General features: G+C 39.1%; 2 protein-coding genes across 2 annotated transcripts; one reads left to right on the top strand and one right to left on the bottom strand.

The window, feature by feature from the left end:
- Positions 1-2: 2 nt before the first annotated feature.
- LOC139951866 (vacuolar protein sorting-associated protein 26C-like) lies at positions 3-11,936 on the bottom strand. The gene is made up of 7 exons (XM_071950934.1): positions 11,806-11,936; positions 10,020-10,163; positions 8,453-8,602; positions 6,616-6,771; positions 5,722-5,899; positions 3,058-3,183; positions 3-2,489 (listed from the first exon to the last, which is right to left on the bottom strand). The coding sequence occupies exons 1-7, from the start codon at positions 11,857-11,859 to the stop codon at positions 2,407-2,409; spliced, it is 891 nt and encodes a 296-aa protein (XP_071807035.1). The 5' UTR covers positions 11,860-11,936; the 3' UTR covers positions 3-2,406.
- Positions 11,937-12,274: 338 nt separating this feature from the next.
- Positions 12,275-22,573, top strand: LOC139951864 (uncharacterized). The gene is made up of 11 exons (XM_071950932.1): positions 12,275-12,432; positions 13,448-13,588; positions 14,760-14,845; positions 15,560-15,621; positions 16,016-16,148; positions 16,621-16,685; positions 16,875-17,094; positions 18,185-18,282; positions 18,824-19,796; positions 20,699-20,783; positions 21,280-22,573. Exons 1-11 carry the CDS (start codon positions 12,288-12,290, stop codon positions 21,561-21,563), a joined length of 2,292 nt encoding a protein of 763 aa, XP_071807033.1. The 5' UTR covers positions 12,275-12,287; the 3' UTR covers positions 21,564-22,573.
- The last annotated feature ends 462 nt before the right edge of the window (positions 22,574-23,035 follow it).

Raw genomic sequence — 23,035 nt, 5'->3', positions numbered from 1 at the left:
TTGTCTTTGTTTCTTTTTATTAGTAATTTATGTTTACATACAAAATATAATATAAGTTTATATTTACAATTTCAAGGAACGATTCTTAGTTCACTTGATATTTTCCTTGGATTTCAAGATCGTGGCTGACGACCCAGAATGCACAAATATTTTATCATGATTTTGAGAGGGTCTGTGAGAAAACAACATCGCCCATTTTCATGCAGCTGTTAAGCAGAAAATCTTGCCTAGCCAAGCAAAAACAGCAGTGGGGCACAAAGGGGTCGATTTCACAGAGAGTTAGGACTAGTCTTAAATTAGGACTAGTCCTAGGAGATATTAAAAATGTATGGCTAGTCCTAAGTTAGGACGAGTACCTCGAGTTAAGACTAGTCTTAACTCTTTATGAAATCCACCCTGTTGCAACAATGACAATTATATGGAATTTTGTCTGGTAACCAGTTTCTGTTGAGCAAGATTGTTCCGTGCTCAGCAAAGTTTTGTGTGTACATCCGTTTTTGTGAGATACATCATTTGTAGAGTTGGAAACTTTATATTTGTGGTAATGAAACTAAGGATGCCTCATAAATTAACTTAGCAAGCAAGCCTGAGGAAACCAGTAGATAATAGTGCTTACTACGTGAACCTGCAGCCGATTTCACGAAACGCTAGGATTAATCCTATCTCGAATTAGGACGAGTAACCAGTCCTAACTTAGAATGGGTTCAATGCGTCCTACTGTCATTGGATACGGAAAATGAACTTTTCCTAAGTCCTAAGCATAATCCTAAGTTAGGAAGATTTTGGTGAAATCGACGGCAAAAAGCTTACACCGTGATTAACCCCTATTCTTCCACATGTAAAGTGTTCTGGGATTATGTGCAATGCCAATCCCAAGACATGGGACCTACAGCTTAATGTCCCATCCGAAGGACAAAGCAATTTCTGGTAGAGTATCTTGCTCAAGGACACAAACAAGATCGGGACTCGAACCAACACTCTGCTGATCAGAAACAACAGAGCTTGAGTCCGGTGCTCTTAACCGCTTGGCCAGAAAACCAGTATCCTCAGTTGGTGTAGCCCAACAAAAAGAATAAGCCTGTACAAACTTGGTCATCGAAGTTGCAAGAAAATAATGAAAGAAAGAACACCCTTGTTGCACAGAATGCGCCGAATAAACTACGGCCCAACAGAAATGACAGAAGGCTTACTAAAACTGTGCAGGACAATCGCATATCCACCGGAAGTGATAAAACAGTTTTAAAGAGTGCCCTCACACAATTAAAAATACAGCGGATTGTGTGCTTTCAGATGCCAGAGAAAGGTCTCAGAATCAAACTATTTAATGAGAAATTACCTCTTTCTCCCAAACTACATCACATTAATTGTCATTTCTGACAATATTTTAATAATCTCCCGTGCCCTTTACCGAGTATTTTTGTATGGTCATTAATGTTTTGAGTTAATTACCAATGGTATACCCATCCTTTAAAACCACCCTCAACTTTCACAAACTAATTAATGAAAATGATACCTGCCTTTTTCGCCCACTTTATATTGAACATTTAGAGTAATTAGAAAATTGCTAATAAAAATATGAAACGGTCCAAAATTTACCTTGACTTTATATTCTGAACGATGCTACGTCGAGACACGTACATTGTTGGAGTGAATTCGCCGCTATTATTCAACACTGCGTTCTAAAATTAAAAGTGTTTTTTTTCTTTTTCTGTTACAATTGTTTTGATATTTAATACTTCATTCGTTGTTTGCATGTATTGTACGATTTAATAAAATTATATTGGGCGGCTTGTTTAGCGTGTTTTATTGAGTATTATCGTAGCGTCGTAGTCACGGCTCGAAATCGTATTTGCAACGCCCAAATCGTGTATGTTGGTATCTCTGAATCATATTCAAAGGAACATTACACAATTGGTTTTTGCTAACAAAACAGTTGCTGGCAGTGTACGCACTTTATGTAATCCACCACATACATTAACTGACAAACCTGTAGAAGTTTCAGATCGGTTGGCCATCTAGGTCACAAGAAAATAGTGAAAAGCGAGTACACATTTTCATTTACATCGATTGAAAACAACTGAGCGATAAACTCCAACCGGGATATTAGTTTGATCTATTTCTCATCAAATATGACATTTCAAACAGAAATATTACAAGGGACGTTTTCTATCATCATGATTAGACCGTGTAAGTTTTATGTAAATCTGTGATCTTATACAAGCTTTGTTCATACCAATTCTGTAATGTTCCTATAAGCATATATGATTAGAATTCGTATTTACAAAATGCCTGAGTATAGACTGTGCTAGTCAGTTGCTGACCCACGGGTTTCATTGGCAAAAAAAAAAACCAAATGCAAACTTTACATTTGTTTTTATGGAAGGAAATTCTGTTCTTTGTTGCGATCTAAAATCGGGTGAGTTTGATGGGAAAATTCTCTGTTATTAAATGGTCATCTTGCAGGACTACCACAAGGTTGATCTCAAACTCTGTAAACAAAACAAAAAACAGTTGGATAAAAGTTATTATAAAAGTTTCTGCTCAACAAATTGTCCTTTACCTTAACAAACCGGGCCTGGAACTACACAATGGCCACTGCCTCTGTTACCCCTGAGCCCAATTTCATAGAGCTGCTTAAGCAGAAACATATTGCTTGACAGTTTATTGCTTAGTAGAAACGAGCAGGAAATTAAGCAGTCACATATATAGTACAGGGTAGTTTGGCTGGTAACCTTAATCTGGTAAGCATATTTTGTTTATGCTTAAGCAGCAATATGAAATTGGGCTTGTACCTTTTCAAAAGAGTCCCATATAATAGACTTTTAGATTTTAGAACCAAGTAACTTATGACTAATAATTTATTATGCAGAAGAAATAAATCAAACTTTTATTTTGCATTGTTACTATTATTCATTTGGCTATTGATCATGTTGATAATAAAAGAAAACAACATACATGTACAGGCAGTCAAAATAGAATAAGACTACAAATGTGATGCAAGGAAACTCGCTATTGAAAGCGCCCTCGCATGGTGAAAAATATTTAAGTTTGACTCACCGACTTTGAAGTTACTCGTTGAGAGCGTTGGGCAAGTGAAGAGTCTCGGAAACACCATGTACATTGGTATCGTTAATCCACGACATACGTCGCCCTCGCCGATCTGAATATTCTGTATTTCTGTCGCTGTAAATATATCAAAAAAACTCAATTTGCTCTGCAACTGTTTGGGATGGGGAAGCATGGTTGACTATGGGTGGAAGTTCTAAGCGGTAATCTACTTGTTCTATACAGATTTAGAGCTCCTACATGTATTTATGCTATAAATAAATCAGCAAAAAAAAAATAATAATAATTGCTCACCAAAATTAACAACATAACAAATCAACTTTCCAGAGTAAACTGGATTTCAAATTAGGGTGAAAATTCTCAAAACCACAGGGATAGCTCACAAAGTACTGGACCAGAATTTGTTTGACAAGCGAACAAACAATTATATTATATATCGTTGCGTTACCCGATGCCAAAACATACATTACAATTTGAACTGCCTCTAGCTACCGGGCAATCTCGGTAGTCTAGTTAGTAAAACACTGCTCTAGAATTGAAGGTTTTAGGTTCGAATCCCACCTGAGTAATATGCCTGTGAGATTTTTTCACAGGACTCGGGAAAGTACTGAGTATACAGTGCTAACACACAACAGCAGTATGGGTAAAAACCAAAATTAACATTCTTTATCCCGATGCAAATTTAACATTTATTACATAATTATATTATTACAATAAAAAATAGATGTTGCCTACGCACTTTAACACTTGAATTGAAACTATTTTGGTTTAAACAAGAACAAAGAGAGGAGAGATCTCAATTGTAGAGACCTGGACTCAGGGTCAACATTGGAAACAAAAACACAAGATCAAAGGACTTCAAACAAATATGTGACATTATATTTATGGGAGATCACCTAACACTACGAGGCCAGACAGCTACTCCAACACGTCAAAGGTGAGGGCTTCACTTAAAAGACTTTGGGCTATCGACCCAAATCATCTGCCCCCATGAACACAAAATGTCGCGTACTCCTGGGGCTGAAACAGGGTTACCATCTTCACAGTCCATAAGGATGTAGGCATGGGTATCATCCATCAGAAGCCACCTACTCCTGTGGCTGAAACAGGGTTATCCCCTTCACAGTCTATATTTCTCAAGGGGTGCTGTCGACCCAAATCAACTGCCACCAGGGGCATTGCCACCTACTCCTGGAGCTGAAACAGGGTTACGCCCTTCACAGTCCATAAGGATGTAGGCATGGGTATCATCAACTATCAGCCTGGCTGGTAGAGCAAAATGCATTACCTTCCCATCATTTTACATAGCAATTACAGAATTGGTTTTGCTAACATAATAGTTGCTGGCAGTGTAAGCAGTTTATGTTATCCACCATGTACATAAACTGACAAACCTGTAGAAGTTTGAGATCGATCGGCCATCTGGGTCACGATAGAATAGTAAAAAAACGATTGCAAATTTTGCATTGCATCGATGCCAAAACAAAAATGAATAAAACGCCCACTGAGCGATAAACTCCAAACGTGAAAGTAGATTATAAATTTATTTCTCATCAAATACGACATTTCCCAGACAGAAATATTTCAAGGGATGTTTTCTACTACCATCATCATTAGACCGTGTAACGAATGTTGTTTCTTACCAATTCTGTAACGTCCTTTAAGTGCTTTGCTAATTTGAAGGGCACTTGAAAATGTACCATGACTGGGTATCGAACCCACACACTCTGCTACAGAAAACACCAGAGACAAGTTCTGGACAACTTAGACTGCTCGGTCACGACACATATAGTGTATTTACTAGCAAATGCTAAAATCACTGGCCTCTGGCCTAAGGTTCACTGATAAGTTTAAAGCCATTGGACCCTTTCTGTACAGAAAAAAAAAAGTTCACAGATTTACAAATAACTTACAGAGTTTACAGAAGGTAGTGGTGAAATACTTCTCTTGAAATATTATTCCATGAAATGCTTTACTTTTTGAGAAAACAGTAAAAAAATATAAATTCTCGTTAACGAGAATTACAGATTTATTTTAAACACATGTCATGACACAGCTAAACGCGCGGATACAAGGGTGGATTTTCCTGTTATTTTCTCCCGACTCCGATGACCGATTGAGCCTAAATTTTCACAGGTTTGTTATTTGATATAGAAGTTGTGATACACGAAGTGTGGGCCTTGGACAATACTGTTTACCGAAAGGGTCCAATGGCTTTAAGCACTGTCATCATATGAAAAAAAATCACCAGGTGATATGAGTGGGGTTTGAATTTGGGGAGAAAAATCCACAAGACTGAAGGGCTTGAAGTTTAAATGACAAAATGTTTAGGCCTACTGGATCCAAAAAGTGTGTACAGGTAACCAGAATCAAAATCAAAATTCCTACATGTAGGCCCTTCCAACATTTATTTATCTCACTGCCTTTTTCAAAGTCAACATTTCAACAAACTTATTTCTGTCCAAGATATCACACGTATTGATGCTCAACTGAAAAACACAAGACCGTCAAACTTGTCAGGTGGTTAATGTACTGGCTCGACACTGAAAGACCATCGACCTTTGACCTGCAGTCCAGTAGTGTTAAATTCGACTCTATGTGCTTGTAGGTGAATTATGTGCAGGTTTAGTAATAAACTTTGTAAAGCATTCTCACCATCCCTTGCGTAGCCCTCAGCACAGCCGCATGTCTCCACACGTACAAGCTGTAGTTCCACAGATTTGATTGGTGCGTCGCAGTAGTCAATGATGACCTGGCCGGTCAGGGGGTTCTTTATGCAACACGAGGCCGAGTCTAGCTTACCCTTGATGCTGAACCGTGGCAGACCGCTTTTCTGCAATTAACAACATAACATCTTGTTAATAATAGATGGCAATTTGCATCGGGGATAAAGAAATTTAACTTTGGTTTTACCCATATATACACCTAGATGTGTGTTAGCACTGTATACTCAGTATGGTACTTTCCCGAGCTCTTTGAAAAACAAATTGGAAAGACACTGATCTAGAATTGCAAAAGTCAGGGGTTTGAATCCCACCCGAGTATTATGTTAGCGAAAATACTGAGCATACAGTGCTAACACACATTGGTGTATACGGGTAAAACCAGAGTAATTTTTTTTAACCGTAATGACACATTTTTTTTTCCAAGTCTAAACCATTTTGTTTGCTTTTGGCCAGGGTTGTCATGTAGCTACATGAAGAACAAATCTAGTGGTTGGCAATAAATCAAATATTTTCGTCCACTATGGCAAGCGGATCAACACAAATATTCATGTTTGACCCTTTGGTGCACAAGGCGGTGGCAAAAACATGTCAACAGGTGGATTTCACAAAGAGTTAAGACTGGTCTTATCTCGAGTAACTTAGGACTAGTCTTGAGTTTTCAATATCTCCTTGGACTAACCCTAAGTCATGTAAGTTAAGAATAGTCCTAACTCTTTGTGAAATCAACCCCACGGCAGGCCTGCCCAGCACGACCCACCGTGGCTAATGGCCTGTCATACTTTGTGTGCCTGGAAGACAGGCGTATCAGATATTTTGAACTTACATCTTTGATATTCTGTAGAGAGTCTGGAGCGATGCTGAACGGAACCGGTTTAGGCTGAGCCTTCTCCTTCTGCTCTTTATACTCAACGATGAACTCTAACGACTTGGTCAGATCTTTGGCCAGTAGAGGGCGCTTCATTTCACCCTTTATGGTGTACTGTAAGAAATAAAGTGAGATTAATCGTTTAATGGCTTGAAATAGAATCGATGACATTTGGCTATGGTTCGTTATTCATGTTTTAACTCTTTCCTGCCGCAATCAGTTGCTAGATCCCTTGGCTCAATTTCATAAAGCCTGCAGGCACAAAACTAGCTAAGCACCTAAAATTATTGCTTAAAGGGAAGGTACATGTTTGGTAATTGTCAAAGACCAGTCTTTCACTTGGTGTATCCCAACATAAGCATAAAATAACAAGCCTTTGAAAATTTGAACTTAATTGAAATTGGTCATCGAAGTTGCGAGAAAATTCAGATAGGAGTGAGAAATTACTTTCTCAAAATCTATGCTACTGCAGAGGGAGCCGTTTCTCACAATGTTTTTTACTATCAACAGCTCTCCAGTGCTCGTTTACCAAGTCAGTTTTTAAGTTAATATTTGTTTTGAGTAACTACCAAACGTGTACCTTCCCTTTAACAGAAGAAAGTTAGCAGCCAAAATTACATTAAGCTTACATTGTTGTGACTCACTCAATTTTTGCTAAGCAAAGAAAAAATTGCTGAGCAGTAATTTTTGCTTTTAATAAAGCAGCTTTTATGACACTGGCCCGGTTTAAATCCCTTATCAAAAATAGTTGTTAAAATAAAAGAAGAGTGCACGACCACAGAGTTTTTCAGTATAGGAAAGAAGACTCTTGAGGGTGCTTATGTGACCTGTTCGGGCCATTTGTAAAAATGAGTTAACAGTTAATGTGTCTATCAGATCAGTTTATCACTATAAAGTGCAATGAAAGGGTAAAGAAATAGAGAAGAGGGCATAGCCATTTTTATTTTGCAAAGGGCACTTCCATTGGTATATGGGCAATGTTGTGTTTTTTTTTTTGGGGGGGGAACACCAAGGCCACGAACCCGGGGCAACAGAGGGCATGGCCTCCACAGCTTTTTAAGAGGGCAAAGCCATTTTCATTTTGCAATGGGGACTTTCATTTTTGGCAATATTTGGAGGGGCACCAAGGCCCAAACCAGGGGCAACAGAGGCCCCTGTAGCCTCCGTGTAATTTCAGGCAATGAGGTATAGATTGAAGTTTATTAAGGTTCAATAGACAAATTCAGGCACGCACTGGGCGCACATGTGTTGAGCACCGCGCGCCACTGCTGCGGAGTACATGTGCCTATTTTTGTGCAATAAGACATGAGGAAATCATGTTAATTTTCACTCTTTATGGAAATTAAATGTTTTCCTCAACGACTTACACAATTTCCTTTCCAGGACGCCATGATATAATATGTAGATCACTGACCAGAAATATTTGCAACTAAATAGAAACCGAATCATCTTGAAAACGGTGATTTCTTAGGTGAGTTTGGGGAAAAGACGCGGAAACTGCATAAAATAGTAACTAAAATTAGTATTTTGTCAGAATTTCAGTATTTTACTCTGTGCTTAATTTTAAAAAAGAATATCAAGAATGTAGTAAATCGTCATTTTATATGCAGCCATGTCAGAAAAATCGCATAGATTGTCGAGGAAGACATTAAATTTCCATAAAAAGTGAAAAGGGAAACGATTTCCTCGTAACGAGTCTTTGTGCACAAAATTAGGCACAGGTACACCGCAGCAGTGGCGCGCGGCGCCCATGGCGACGCCCAGGACTTGCACGCCTGGATTTGTCTAAACATACCTGAATATTGACAAAGACACCATGGTACGTCTCATACAAGCTCTTATTAACTTTAGGCTTCAGTGGTAACTCAAACGGAATCTCGGTTTTCCCGGCGGGGATCTTGCCTGGTTTGGCGACATTTACAACGTAGTTCAGGATTTGTATCGGCTGGAGAGAGGATAAAAGAGCAATATTAACGTGTTGTTAAAGGCAGTGGACAAATAGAAAAACACATGTACTCAACATAATTATTAGCATAAAACATTAGTAACGAGTAATGGGGAGCTGTTGAGAAATGGCCGTGAGAAACACCGTGAGAAATGGCTCCCTCTGGAGTAACGTAGTTTTCGAGAAAGAAGTAATTTTCCACGAATTTGATTTCGAGACCTCAGAATTTGATTTTGAGGACTCAAAATCGAGCATCTGAAAGCACACAACTTCATGTGCCAGGGGTGTTTTTTCTTTCATTATTATCTCGCAACTGACCAACTGAGCTCAAAATTGTATGCATATGTTGAGATATACCAAGTGATAAGACTGGTCTTTGACAGTTACCAATAGTGTCCAGCGTCTTTAAAATAAATTTGCCCGACTCTTAAGGACCTGCACTTGGAATTTGTTTGTACAGGGGTCGAAATTGCCACTAGCCCGCTAGCCCGGGACTACCAGATTTACAGCCGGGCTACTGATTTTTTCAGTTTGATAGCCCGACGGGCTAGTGGAAAAAAAATGCAAAAATCATCATCACAAACAATAAAGAACTATGTTATTGGTGTATTGTAAAGTTTGAGCCGTGACGCGAGACATAATGTGTCTTTCGGGCTACCAAAATCTAATCAGGGCTACTAAAAATTATTGGTCACTAGCCCTGCCGACTACCATGGAAATACACTTAATTTCGACCCCTGTTGTAAAAAAGCCCACAGGGCTAGTACACTGTGCGTTTTACTTGCCCCTAGATAGTTTTAGTAGCTGGTGCTAAAATGTTACACTGGACCACAGGCTAGAGGCCAGTGAGTTTAGTATCAGGGCCTGTTAACTCAAGTCCTCCAACAGTCTTGTGTCTTTTTAATTGAATAATAGAAGCTCACTGTGTAATATCTAAGTGATGTTAAAATGCCGAGTCTGATATTACACCTTTCAAATCTATTGAGTAATGAAGTATGTTTGAGACAAATGAGATATTATTCTCTTTGCCACACTTTTCTATCACAATTCTTCACTGGTTGCTGTGGCCGAGCAATTTAAGTACAACAAAAGTCAAATTCAGATGGCCTAGTCAACGGGGGTTCAAATCCTGACCAGTCATGACACATGTGTTACTGAGCAACAAACTAAACCATAAACTGCTTCTCTTCATCCAGATGTAAGCATGGTGACTGGCTGACACTCCTTTGTCATTGCCTTAGTGCCTGTGAACAGCAGAAATTTCCAACTTCCTCATCTATAGGTGTCCTTTACCAAGGAGAAAATGACTTACGTAGTGTCTATGGCCTTTTAAAAAATGAAGCATCTATGTCAAGGGGGTTTCGAAGCCTAAACCTTTTTGCATTTTGGGGGACAGGACAATGTTTTCTTATCATACCTTGATGGAGTTATAGAAGGCTTCGAAGAGTCCGACACTCTTGGAGCTGAGCTGAAGGTTGACTGAGCCATCTACGACTAGCGTTATACCCTGATGCTGAACATCAGTTTTACTCTGAACTACAACCAGCCCAGCTAATACCTCCTAGAAAAATACAAAACAAAACAGGTAAAGTTTAATTTTATGTTTGTTATAATGAGATATCGCCCAACTCACAAGGCCGGAGAGCCACTTCAAGGTGAGGGCTAACGGCTACACTTCACCGACCCAAATCAACTGCCACAAGCCACAAAAGGCATGTTGCAACGTAATGTACTCCTGGGGCTGAAACAGGGTTACCCCCTTCCACAGTACAAGGAAAAATACCAAGTATGCAATTGATCAGCAAACAAATTGAACAGTTGGGCAATAAAGTATCATAACAGGGCTCGAATTTAGGAGAAAAATCAACAAGATCGCAGGGCTTTTGTAGATCTAAATTAATTACTGGACCCAAACAATTTTTTTCATTTCGTTTAAATGAAATAAAAAACAAATAGTATCTATTATGATCTACTTCGTTTTTCTTTTCTTGTAAAAATGGGTTGTTCTAAAACCCCCTCCAATCACGCACACAATTTTGTATACTGACGTCGACTTACCATGCCTTGCACATCTAAACACAGAGTACGAGACAGACCATACACATGTGGTATGCATGAAGCTAACTATGGGTGATTGGCTGAGATAGGGACCTCTGGCAATTTTGGGAAACATAAAAAAAACCAAAACGCAGCATTTACATGCGTATCTCTTGGCCGATCCGACATGTCCGAGCACGAATAAGATTATTATCCCAACTGGGAACCTACATGTGGCTGCGTTAACCGCCCGAGTATGACTACGACCAACTCGTTACGTGATGATCAGGCAGACCCATTCCAGCTGATCGCTCCCGTCCTGTGTTGGCCTACTACTAGTTGCTCTATGCGGAACTCAAGGTTGTAGACCCGACCGACCAAATGGCCCACACGTGTTTTGGGGTTGTTGTCATCAGTCTCCCACAACCCCGGCCATACACACGGACAGGGCCTTCCCCATCAGTGTGCATGTGATGTGCTCAAGCAGAGAGTAAAACTCCCGATTCTGTGGGCTGATGCAGATAAATAACCGCAGTCTCAGACTTGAAATCAAGTCTAGTCGTGGAAGGAAGTTCCGTCGCCTGTTCTTTGGATCATTCACACACCGTGAATTCTAAATCGAGGACTTAACGCCTTAATTCGTCTTCGGCCGTAAAGCGACATTTAATGAATTAGAATACGGGACATTCTTTGAACACGGGGCGGACGTTGAGGGGTCGTGGGGGTTTTAGAGCAACCCTGTAAAAATTTGTGAAAAAGTGGTGACACTGGCCGGCAGAATAAATAGAATACAGATTTTTATTGTGGAACACTAGAATTTGAGTCGTTCTAAAATTGTAAAAAGAAATCACAAATCATTCATCACACATTTTTTTGTTTTTTAAAACTTTATCAAAGGTTACGTTATGCACTTTCCTGACTGATTTGACAGTCAATACAAAACCAACCAACCAATTACACTGCACGAGCCAGTTCCAGCATGCAGCAAGGGCAGGGAATGATATGGGAGTGGAACCCCATCCTGAATCAATGTTTAATATCACGTCACTCTCTTTTTTGCAAACTTAAAAAACTGCACCCCTTCAAAATAAGCACATTTTTACATAACAATGTTCACCCATACAAGCCTCATCTTTAACAGAACTATTTCATAAACCACTACTCACCCCCTCGTGGTATATTTTGTTCACTTTTTTTAGTCGAATGTCAAGAAATGCCATGGTGAAAAGTCACTGAAAACTGACAGAATTAGAACTCACCGCCCACCCCGGCCGATCAAGAAATAAATATAAGAGCAATCTAAAGGGCGCCCTCTCTCGCTATTTTATTGAAAGTCATTTGGAATTTTTGTCTTTTTCGGATACGATTAAAAAGGCTAAAAGAGTTCAAGGCGTTTGGATTACGAAACAAGTTGTATTTCTCACATAATAAATCACCTTTTTCAAGATTAATTAATGTAAAACACATTTCGATGTTTATTTTGTTGTAGTTGGGGTAGTTTTGGATGAGTTAAAAAATTAAAAATGTTGTTTGATGCTTTTTATACGGGTTGACTAGTCGTGTTTCAAGCAGTTTACGGGTGCATTTTAAACGAACGTTGTATCGCTGTTTTGAGTATCCGAAGAAAGACACACGTGGGAGCAGCAAGATGGCGACCTCCATGGAAGACGATTTCAAATTTACTTTGGAGGTGCATTTTGCCCAAAGATTAGCCGGAAATTTCCCCAAAGCTCGAGAGAGGACGGTGAAAAAACTAAAGAGATGGATATCTGCACGATCTACAAAACAGGGCGGTTAGTTTCTTTTAGAAAACACACTTTTCAAAACGATCAATCTGATCTGAATCTGAGTTTCTGACTTGCTGGGCTAGTACAGTACATTGCTATGCTACTGCTACAGTGCTATCTGCTGCTAGCGATCATGCCTCGCACGCACCGGCAGACCGGGAGTTGTGCTATCCAGATCTAGACCCCAAATATTTATCTAATCTTTTCTACATTTGTTTTGAAATTTCTTAAAAGACAAAAGTTAATTTACAGGGGCCAAACAACACTTTATTTTTATTGTAATTTGATTTGATTGAGTTGACACGGACCATTTGCCGACAGGTGACAAATCAATAAAAATAGTCAATATTGGTATATTATATTCTCCGAATCATGTTTATGATGACACTATTGACAGTAATTTGTTTTAATTTAAATTAAAAATGGTACCCAATATGGACTGGTAATTAAATCATGTAGGCCTAGGCCCAACTGAGATGTTTGGGCATGTTGGGGTCAGGACCACGCCGACCTGGACATGATTTGTACAAGTTCTCAATATCAGACATGTCAGACATGTCAGATAAAGTTTAGAATCTCAGCAGAGACAAAACTACTCCGACCTCCACACTAGTCTAGGCTAGATTCTAGAAAACTGTATGAGGTTCGTTTGTTATCGTCTTCATGTTCATGGAGACATAACCTCTCAATCTCATAGTTCTACTAGCTAGGATAGGAGTAAGACGAAACTAGCACTTGCTCACTTCCATGCTTGTCCCCAGCTGTCAACTGTCATCTTTAGAATGCTCTAGGCTTATTATTATGTAGGCCCATTGCCCACCAAAGGTCATTGAAACTTCTAGACAAGTGTCGCAAAAGATACATGTAGGGTGACTTATCAATTAAAAAAATTGATATTAGTGTTATTCAATTAAAGTCAGGCCAAACATTTATGTTTTGTCTAACAATCACACACACCTAAACAAAATTTGAAGACAAAATTGTAGTATTATTATTATTATTATTATTATTTTTTATACAGATGTTGGAATGGAGGAGGAGCTGCTGCGTCTATGGAAGGGTCTATTCTACTGTATGTGGATGTGTGACAAGCCACTCGTCCAAGAGGAACTGGCGGACAAGATTGCTGACCTGATACACAGCTTCTCAACACCACTAGGAGGTTAGATGCCAGACTTACGACCCTTGGGAACTTTTTCAAAGAAATAGAACACAAAGAATGTAGAGCTTAATTGTATTCTATGTCAGCTGTGGACAAAGAGTCAGGCGGATGATTTCTAAATTTTTTAACCGAAAATCCTTTTTTTTTTTTTTTTTTTTTACTTCCACCCCCTAACTAAGATCAATTCATACGAAAATGAAGATATTTGGGGTTGAACAAAGAATTGACTAGAGTGGGATTCGAACCAACGACCTCCGGATTAACGTGCCGGCGCTCTACCAACTGAGCTATCTAGCCCTATATTGGCGGTGTCCCCTATTTGGTCAATATCTTTGTTCGGGGGTGCCAGTCAGAAGCCATACAACCGTTAACTGCCGTGTAGCCAGGGATCACACCCAAATTACGATACAACCTGGGAAGCGGCAGCTAGGGGATCACCTAAAATGAAGATAAATGAAGATAAAAACCATTTGGAACAGCCCCAGACTGCAGAGTAGGGCTTTCAAAACCAAAGATAGTTGGATGTAAAGCAGACTTCGCACTCAGAAACTTTTGCGCTGGCAAGCTTTCAAGCTTTGTGCTCGCAAGCTTTCCTGCTTTGTGCTCATAGTTTAGTATTTTTTCAACAGCCTATCAGTCACATCCTTGTAGAATATCAATATAGAAATAGAACACAGAGAATGATGAGCTCAATTGTTATCTTTGTGGCTGTCTGTGGTACCAGTACCAGCCGTACAAACGTAAAAGAAAACGTATCCATGCTAGCTTGGAAGGTATGGTTTATTGTGGCAGTCTGTGGTACAAGTGTGTAGGAGTTATGGTAAGGTTTTCGGTAACACCATGTAATGACTATCTCTAATGAGTTGGGGTGGTTGGTTTCAACTCAACGTTTCGATCAGTATGCTCTGATCGTCTTCTGGAGAAAGCTCTTTCTCCAGAAGACGATCAGAGCATAGCTTTCTCCAGAAGACAATCAGAGCATACTGATCGAAACGTCAAGTTGAAACCAACGGTTCTTTTCAGAACCACCCCAACTCGTTGAAGATGATCATTACATGGTGTTACCGCAAACCTTTCCATATCGTATTTCCACCATGCAAAGTTTCAAATCCTACTTGTGTAGGAGTTACTTTTCTTCAATAACACTTTTATGTTTTTTATTTCTTTTTAGCGATTAATTTCTTTGACGCATTCCTCCTCACAATGAAGAGAGAATGGCTCGGAATAGACAGATTAAGAATGGATAAGTTTTTTATGGTAAGAACATGTTTTTTGTCAAAATTTTTCAAAGTTCTGTGTTGTGGCTGAGCTGTTAAGAACACCAATCTTAATCACTGGTGTTTATGATAAACAATGTGGGTTTTGAGTCCAGGTCATGACTCTTAAGAAAGATACTTGATCATAGTTTGTCCTTCAAATGGCTCTAAAGCCGTTGGTCCCGTTTGCTAGAATTTGGTAATGCACTAAAAGAACCCAGAACATTTTATCTTATGAGTAGGGGGTTAACTTAAAGGAACACGTTGGCTTGGATCGGTCGAGTTGGTCTTTGAAAAGAGTTTGTAACCGTTTGTTATAAAATGCATGATTACAAAGATATTTTAAAAGTAAAATATAATTATCCACACAAGTATCACTCCAAATTGCGGGGTTTTCCTTTTACCTTGTCGGCAAACACGGTCGGCCATTTATGGGAGTCAAATGTTTGACTCCCATAAATGGCGGACCGTGTTGTTTTGCAGAGTAAAAGGAAAACCACGCAATTTCGAGGCAAATGTGTGTGGATCATTGTATTCTACTTTTAAAACATCTTTCTAATCATATGCATTTTAAAACAAACGGTTTTCAAAGACCAACTCGACCCTTTCAAGGCAACGTGTTTCTTTATACTTTCAGTCAAAGGGTATGTAAATCAAATATTCATGTTTATGTAAAGATATATTGTAAAGTCTTTGCTGTTTTTTTTCTGTCCAGTTTATCCGTCGCTGTTTCCGCCAAGCATTGGTCGTCCTAAGAAATAACAACTGGGAAGAAAGGTTAGTCAAATTGTCATCAAAATAATGGAAATGTTTAAAAGTTTTAAGTTAGACTTAAAAGCAGATCTTGAAGTTCATCTTTGAGAGGGCTGGCTGAAGTAGCCTTTGGGTCAGATCCTGAAATAAATTTACAAGTTTTAATAGCGGTACCTTGTGATGTCTTGAGAAGCATAATCTGTATGTGGAAAACAATCCTGCTTATATCTTCTTAGCAGAAAACCGCTTAGCATAAAAATCTGCTTAAGCAGCTCTATGAAAGTGAAATCCAACCGGGGTAAACCGAGGTGAAAGACAGGGACAGATACTTCTGAGCCCTCCTGTGCCCCCCCCCCCTCCTGATTTTTCTTTGACAAACATTGCAATTGTTTTATTTTATCCAAATAATTTATTGTAGTGTTGTTGACCGGTTCCTGGAGGTGCTTTGCAAGACTCCACTGTGCGGCATCTCCGACGCGTCATCAGACGGTCTGTGCTATCATTTCATTGATATCTACAAAGATGAGTTGGCTCTCTGTGCTGGCAACGAGGTAAGGTGAAGGTTTTCGGTTCACCCTAACCTTCCAAAATTATCCAGAAACTTCTTTATGAAGTAAGAGGGTTGATGGTTGTATTTTTTAATTTTTTATTTAACAATGAAAGAATTAAAATTGCAACGGGATTCTCAACAGCATTTTCTGAAACTGTGCTTGGAAACATCAACGCTTGTCACAAAGTTATGTATCTGCAAAATGTATCCATGGTTTATTTTGCTTTGCAAAATTTATGGAATGTATACAAAGATTTGCTTAGCAGTTACACTTTTACAGAAAATATAGCGTAAAAATAATACCAACTAACAATTGCACATCACTGGGCCAAGCGTACCAATTTTAGCCAAGTCTACTTGTGTTGGTTATGACATAAATGAGTGACCATAGATCGATAATGTTATTGATGATGATTACAATGTTGATAAACCAATGTTATTTCTAAACCAATATTTTTTCTTTTCTTGGACAGCTGACACCAGAGCAAGTTTTAAAACTGATTGATCCGTTCTGTGTACTGGTTACCACTGCCCACAGGTAAGCTCACTGTTGTCGCTAGACCTTTAGCAAGCCACAGAATACCGAGCCAGAAGTTTGGTTAAGGAGCGATGTCATTTTGGCCATTTTGAAAGATGCGCTTGGGGTTGCTACTTCCCAAACTGAATTTATGCAAAACAGAACTCCCTGCGTTGACCCGAGGTTATAATTTGTTTTTGTTTATCGTAGTAAAACTCTAATGAAAGTCACCTTACGAGGATTCTTCCAAGAGATCATCGATGAGTCGGACGTCGGGTTTCCAGTAGAGTCTGATGACGAAGATGAAGGTATCGACTCTGGGGAGGATGAGAAGGGAGACGGGGTACCAGACGAGGCGGAAGAGAACAATGACGACGAGACAAACGAGAAGGAGATGAAGCCTGTGAGGAAAGAACTGCCAAAGTTAAAGGTGAATCACAGTTACTGTCAAAAGAGAGCTACCAAAACACAAGAAATACTTTTGCAAATGGCTTACTTGACATACCTCTTCAGTCGCCTGACGATGACTAGAGCAAGCTAGTCGAAACGTTGAGACCAATTCAGAACTGACTCCGCGGCAGTACAGTTAATAACGATCCTATAAGCTAAAGTAGTAGTCCAGTCTATTTTCTATACCATCCGCCCTGGTAATAGTTAAAAAGCAGGACAGTTCTTTTCAGAACTGAGAAGTCTCCCGAACCCCCGTTTATCTACTCCGCGGCGGTAGAATAAAGCAAGACAGATCTCTAAGAACAAACTCTACCTGGCAAGTTGATACACACATGGTGTTACCGCAAACCAAATATACATTGACTTGCTTGCGTTCAAAGTACATTGTAGCAGTGTCTTAATGATCAAAGCAGGACCCAATTTCGAAGTGCTGCTTAACGGTTAGCACATTGTTTTGCTTACCGTAGGAGAAATTTGCTAAGGTGCATGGGTTATCATTTGATAAGAACTAAAAAATTCATGACCTTAAAAACTTACTTGGTGAGATAGTATAAACTATTTTGAAAACGGATTTCCTTTGAAGTAGTATAGTTTGGATTAGAGGAAATAGAATTAGCCGTTGAAAAGTGCTTACCAACCAAAGGGACCTGTGGTATAAATGCAAAATGTAGTTAATGGCCTGATGGGGTTTACTAGGGCCGAAACGTGAGGACATTTACTATTATTTTGCATGGTTTGGATTTATAATTTTTCACCCCAAAACATTTTGATCTGAGATATGTTTCTTGCCTGAATCGTGTCTTAGATTTCTGAGGGTTGGTGTCTGATTGCGAATGCCGTGGCAATACACTGTAGATGCAGTTGGTTTTCGCTGTAAGCTCGCTAAATTTGGATAGATTTGAAGTTCCCATGAAAATACAGTGAACATTTTTTGCGGTTTTCTCAACAAGTCGTGCAAGAAGACACTGTTTTTAGCTGAAACTTAGACAAGTGACTTTTGATCACATCTTTCTTTAGAATTGAATTGGGCTGTTGATTTAACAAAAATGTTATGATTGATATTATTGCAGTACAACTATGCAGCGATTGCAGACCGTCTGTTTGCCTTGGCCAGCAAAGAGTCCACCCCAGGACCCTACAGGAGGAAAGTCTACGCCATGGTGAAAAAGTGAGACAAATCAATTTATGATTTTTTTAAATTTTTTTTATGCAATTTGCCTGACACACAAGGCCTGAAGGCCACTTCAAGGTGTGGGCTACAATTATTTTTTCCAGAGGCCGTTGCCACCTACTCCTAGGGCTGAAACAGGGTTAACCCCTTTACAGTGAAAATATTCTTATGTAGGAAGTTGAGGGTGAGAGTCAATGATGACAAGTAAAGCGTTTAGATGATTTTCCTGTCAATGGAAATCGGCAAACTCTCACAAGGGGATTTAAACGCCAAGCTGGCAACAGCCAATCTCTCTTAGAAACATTGGTTTAATTGCACAAATCAATAACTTGTGATTTCAGTAACTAAATGACATTAAAATTAATATTCCTCTTTCCCCGATGCAAGTTTAACATCTATGACATTAAAATTATAATCAGACTCTAATTTCTTTTTTTTTATGAAAGTAAAAAAAAACGTGGGCAGATTTAAAAAGTAGGAATTCTGATAGAATTATAAAATGTTTGATTTTGAAATCCCCATCTCAAATAAATTTCAGATTCCGCGATCTTAAAGAAGGCGTGTTCCCCGACTACAACGTGGCGTCACTCCTGAACTACCAAGAGGATGGACCAGAGTTCATCTACGGTGATCGCCCCTGGCTCAAGAACTTGGACATGGAGAGGGATGGGATACAAGGCAAGAAGAGGAAAGCTTCTAAGGAGGTTGCGAGAGGAGATGATGAAGACGGAGACGAGGAGCCAAAAAGGAAGAGGAGAAGGCGAAGAAAGAGGAAACAGGTTAAGAAGTCGGCTGCGACCGAAGATGAGAAGGCAACAGGTATTGAAGAGATGAGTCAGGCGTCGACAGACAGCAAGGCGTCTACTGGAGAAGAAGTCACAGATAAGAAACAAAAGAAGAAGAAGAGAATATCAGATGATGATCAAGTCGTTCAAGAGGACATCCAGAAGACGAGTGATGAGGATGTTGAAGAGATGAGTGAGACGTCGACAACGAAACAGGCGGGAGATGTCACAGCTGACACAGCAGACACCAAGGAATCTGCTGGAGAAGAAGTCACAGTTAAGAAACAGAAGAAGAAGAAGAGAAAATCAAATGGTGATCAAGTCGTTCAAAAGGACATCCAGAAGACGACCGATGAGGAAGATTCCAAGATGGGAGCTCTAGAAACGAAAGAATCTTGCGAGACAGTCGGAGTTGATTTGGAGGAGAGTCCAGAGAAGTCGACCAAGAAACGCAGGAAGAGGAAATCAAAAAGCAACCTACCTGAAACAACTGAATCAGATAAAACACCAGAGAAAAGCCCAGAGAAAACTGAGAAACCTGAAACTGCTGAGCCTGAGCTTCTAGTGAATCTAGAAAAACCACAGAGTCAAAAGAAGAGAAAGCAACCGAAGCCTGAGAAGCCATTTGCAGCATTCCAGCGTACGAGCACACCCCCTGCGTTTGTGCGTCGCTCAGTAGCACGTAAAGATACTGAACCACAGAGTGAGCCACCCAGCCGAAAGGGAGTAAGTAAACTTCATCAAAATTACCACAAAACCAGTTCAGAAATATTCAAGGATGGACTTGATTGATTTCACATTTTACCTTTGGGAAATTTGTTTCTCTGGAACAAAAATAATAATAATAACTACATTTACAGAGCACTAAATATGGAAGTTTCTAGGCTCTATAACCAGATTGACAAAACAAATGGGTTTTAAGTCATGTGTAAGAAGAGATTAAAAGTGTCCAATGAAGGAGCTGCTTGAATGTGGGTGATTAGCTTGTTCCAAAGCGAAAATATAGTTAATAGTTCACCCAACATTTGAACACCATTTTTTTTATTTGTTTAAGATAACTATTCAATTGAAAATCACAATACCTCAGGACTTGTCTGGTCATGAGTTTACGAGCCCAAAGCTCAAATCACTGGCATCGGCCCAATGTAAATTTCGAGCCCTCATCGATATAAAAACAATAATGAACAGTTTTTATGTAGCACCAAATTACAGTGAAGTCTCACTGTTTCAAAGCGCTTTTGGAAATTCAAGAGTGAAAAAACCAGGACTGTTGCATACAAAAATTATGGAAAATACAGAAAGAACTACTAAATGCATACAATGAAAAATACAAGTTATTTCATAGAAAGATATGACAGAACAGACTCGAACTGTTTTAGACTGGAGCTTTGTTTTATTTTATTTGGAAGTGAGTTCCAGAGTTCAGACGGTGCAACCTGAAAGACTCTTTGCCCATATGCTTTGATGGTGGCTGAGTTTTTTATGAGTGAGTAGGGTAGCCCATACAACAGACCATTACAGTTGACAATCCAACTGGTATGAAAGGCCTGTGTTATGTTCTAAATCAAGATAATACTATCATTATTTGATTCCGACATTGATAATTTGGGGTGTGTCTCCTGACACAGATTCTGCTAACTGACGATACGGACTCTGACCAGGCCACGCCCAAGAAAAGAGTCAAGATCGTCCTAGGACTAAACAAAGCACATGGTGAGTTCAATAATTCAACTAGCAGCACTTTCCCCCTTCTCTAGTCAGCTAGTCACAGAGTCCCAGTCCAGGCAGGCCAGGAATTTCATTTTTGGAGAGGGCAAGGCCATTTAAATTTTCATATTTTCATATTTGAGCTCAATCGGTCGTCGAAGTTACAAGATAATAATAATGGAAGAAAAAACACCCTTGTCACACGAAGTTGTGTTCTTTCAGATGCTTAAATTCGGGACCTCAAAATCTAATTCTGAGGTCTGAAAATCAAATTTGTGGAAAATTACTTCTTTCTCGAAAACTACATAACTTCAGAGGGAGCCATTTATCGCAATGTTTTATACTATCAACCTCTCCCCATTACTTGTTACCAATTGTGGTTTTATGATAATAATTACCAATAGTGTCCACTGCCTTTAAAAGATGTTAAATTTGCACTGGGGATAAAAAAATTACTAGAGTTGTAAGTTTAGTTTTTGTTTCTTTCCGTTTTCTTATTCAGCTTCTAAAGACTACCAAATACAACTCCAATCGAGTCCAGGAATTCCTTTCGATGGATCCAAGCAGCCTACCCAGTCAGTCCTGAAAACCCCCAGCCCGAAACAACGCCAATTTACCGGGAAAAAGACCAAGGCATCCCCCTACCAAACCCCAAGCCCCGCACCTCGACCCTCAGCAGGGAAGAAACAGCCTACCCCTGGCTCCGGTAAAAAGCAATCCCCAAAAGAAAAGATCATGGCGCTCCGAAGGTCCTTAAGACTCAACAGAATCAAAAAGCAAAAATGAGACTGTGATAGGAAAATGTAAACGGAGATACAAAGATTGTATCTTCATTTATCTTTTTCAGTGCCAAGGTTGTAATAATTATTACAAACAATTATGGGTTCTTAAATTGCGCTGTATCACACCCTAGAGGTTTATCAAAGCACTCAGTATTTTTTGTATGCAAGGTATGTCATGTATGTGGAGCTACAATTTGTCGAGCAATCCCAAAAAGAAAAGATCATGGCTCTCTGAAGATCTTTAGGACTTGATAGATCCAAGAGGCAAAAATGAGACTGTGATATGAAAATGTAAACGGAGAAACCAAGATCATAATGTTATCTTCCTTTTTTAGTGCTGAGGTCGTAAGAATACTAAAACCAATAATGGGTTCTTAAATTGCACTTTATCACACCCTAAAGGCGTATCAAAGCACTCGGTATTTTTTGTATGCAAGGTATGTGGAGCTATATTTTTGTCGAGCAATCCCAAAAAGAAATGATCATGGCTCTCTGAAGATCTTTAGGACTTGATAGATCCAATAAACAATCATGAGCCAGTGGTAAGAAATGTAAAGGAGTATCAATATTGTATCTTTCTTGAAACTGTTTCAATGCCAAGGTCAAACATGCATGATTTATTTTATGTATTACGAAAGCTCCATAATTGTATTTGTGTCATTAATCGTACATAACCCATAATATGTTATCATTAGAGGGCATTATCACTCAAGTAATACTATTGATTTGGTGATGTACCAAACTAGCGACCAGTGAGATGTTTCCTTAAAATTTACAGGGTGTTTTCAAGGAATGGTTATAATTATACTTGGGACTTTTTGAAAACCTTAGCCCGAGCTCCGGCGCTAAGCTCCAATTGATATAAAAACACCAATCAAACTATAGACTGCTCTAAAATAAATGACGGGAGGCCCAGGCAAGAGGCCAAGCTCAGGTTTCAGTAAGCGACTCTTTTGATGCAACCAAAGATTAGTGCAGACAATAGTATAACAAAACATTTGCTTACCAAAATGGCGTCATGCTGTACTTTAACAGTAGATAAAGCTCTACTTGCTCATCTTATGCCTTGCAGCGGTATTCTATCTTTGATTTGCACCGAGGACTCGTACAAAACTAAGTACAAATATTTAGAGAAGAAAAAGAAGAGAATTAAAGAATGAACAGGCATGAAATTCTTCCTACTTAAGTCTCATTTTATGCCCTTGGACAAATAAAAGAGAAAATTGTGGATAAAACGTTCACCATGAAGGTCAGTCCTTATTTTCAATAAAATATTCATACTTTTATCCAAGGAACAAATATCATGTCTGAATCAAATAAGCGGTAACTCGGCAGAGCTAGAAAACATAAATTAACCTCAAGCTATCGATGGCTTTATTTTGCATTTGGCCATATTTTTACCAGGTCAACAAAAATGATTGACCATAAAACAAAGTACTACGAATTATTTGTATAATTTTTTAATATTAATTTACT

Source organism: Asterias amurensis, chromosome 19 (genome assembly GCF_032118995.1).
Source record: "Asterias amurensis chromosome 19, ASM3211899v1".
In the NCBI taxonomy this organism is placed as follows: domain Eukaryota; kingdom Metazoa; phylum Echinodermata; class Asteroidea; order Forcipulatida; family Asteriidae; genus Asterias; species Asterias amurensis.
The sequence above is the reverse complement of the archived record's forward strand: the minus strand, read 5'-3'. Positions and strand labels throughout refer to the sequence as shown.

Bases quoted from the DNA above. Each gene is read 5' to 3' on its own strand.
- LOC139951864 (XM_071950932.1), top strand. From the start codon at position 12,288: ATGGCGACCTCCATGGAAGACGATTTCAAATTTACTTTGGAGGTGCAT. The intron at 18,283-18,823 runs GTGAGACAAATC...AATAAATTTCAG, and splicing joins GTCTACGCCATGGTGAAAAA to ATTCCGCGATCTTAAAGAAG. The intron at 19,797-20,698 runs GTAAGTAAACTT...CTCCTGACACAG, and splicing joins AGCCACCCAGCCGAAAGGGA to ATTCTGCTAACTGACGATAC.
- LOC139951866 (XM_071950934.1), bottom strand. From the start codon at position 11,859: ATGGCATTTCTTGACATTCGACTAAAAAAAGTGAACAAAATATACCAC. The intron at 6,772-8,452 runs GTATGTTTAGAC...TATTTCTTACAG, and splicing joins GTGTCTTTGTCAATATTCAG to TACACCATAAAGGGTGAAAT. The intron at 3,184-5,721 runs GTGAGAATGCTT...ATATATTTACAG, and splicing joins TGAGGGCTACGCAAGGGATG to CGACAGAAATACAGAATATT.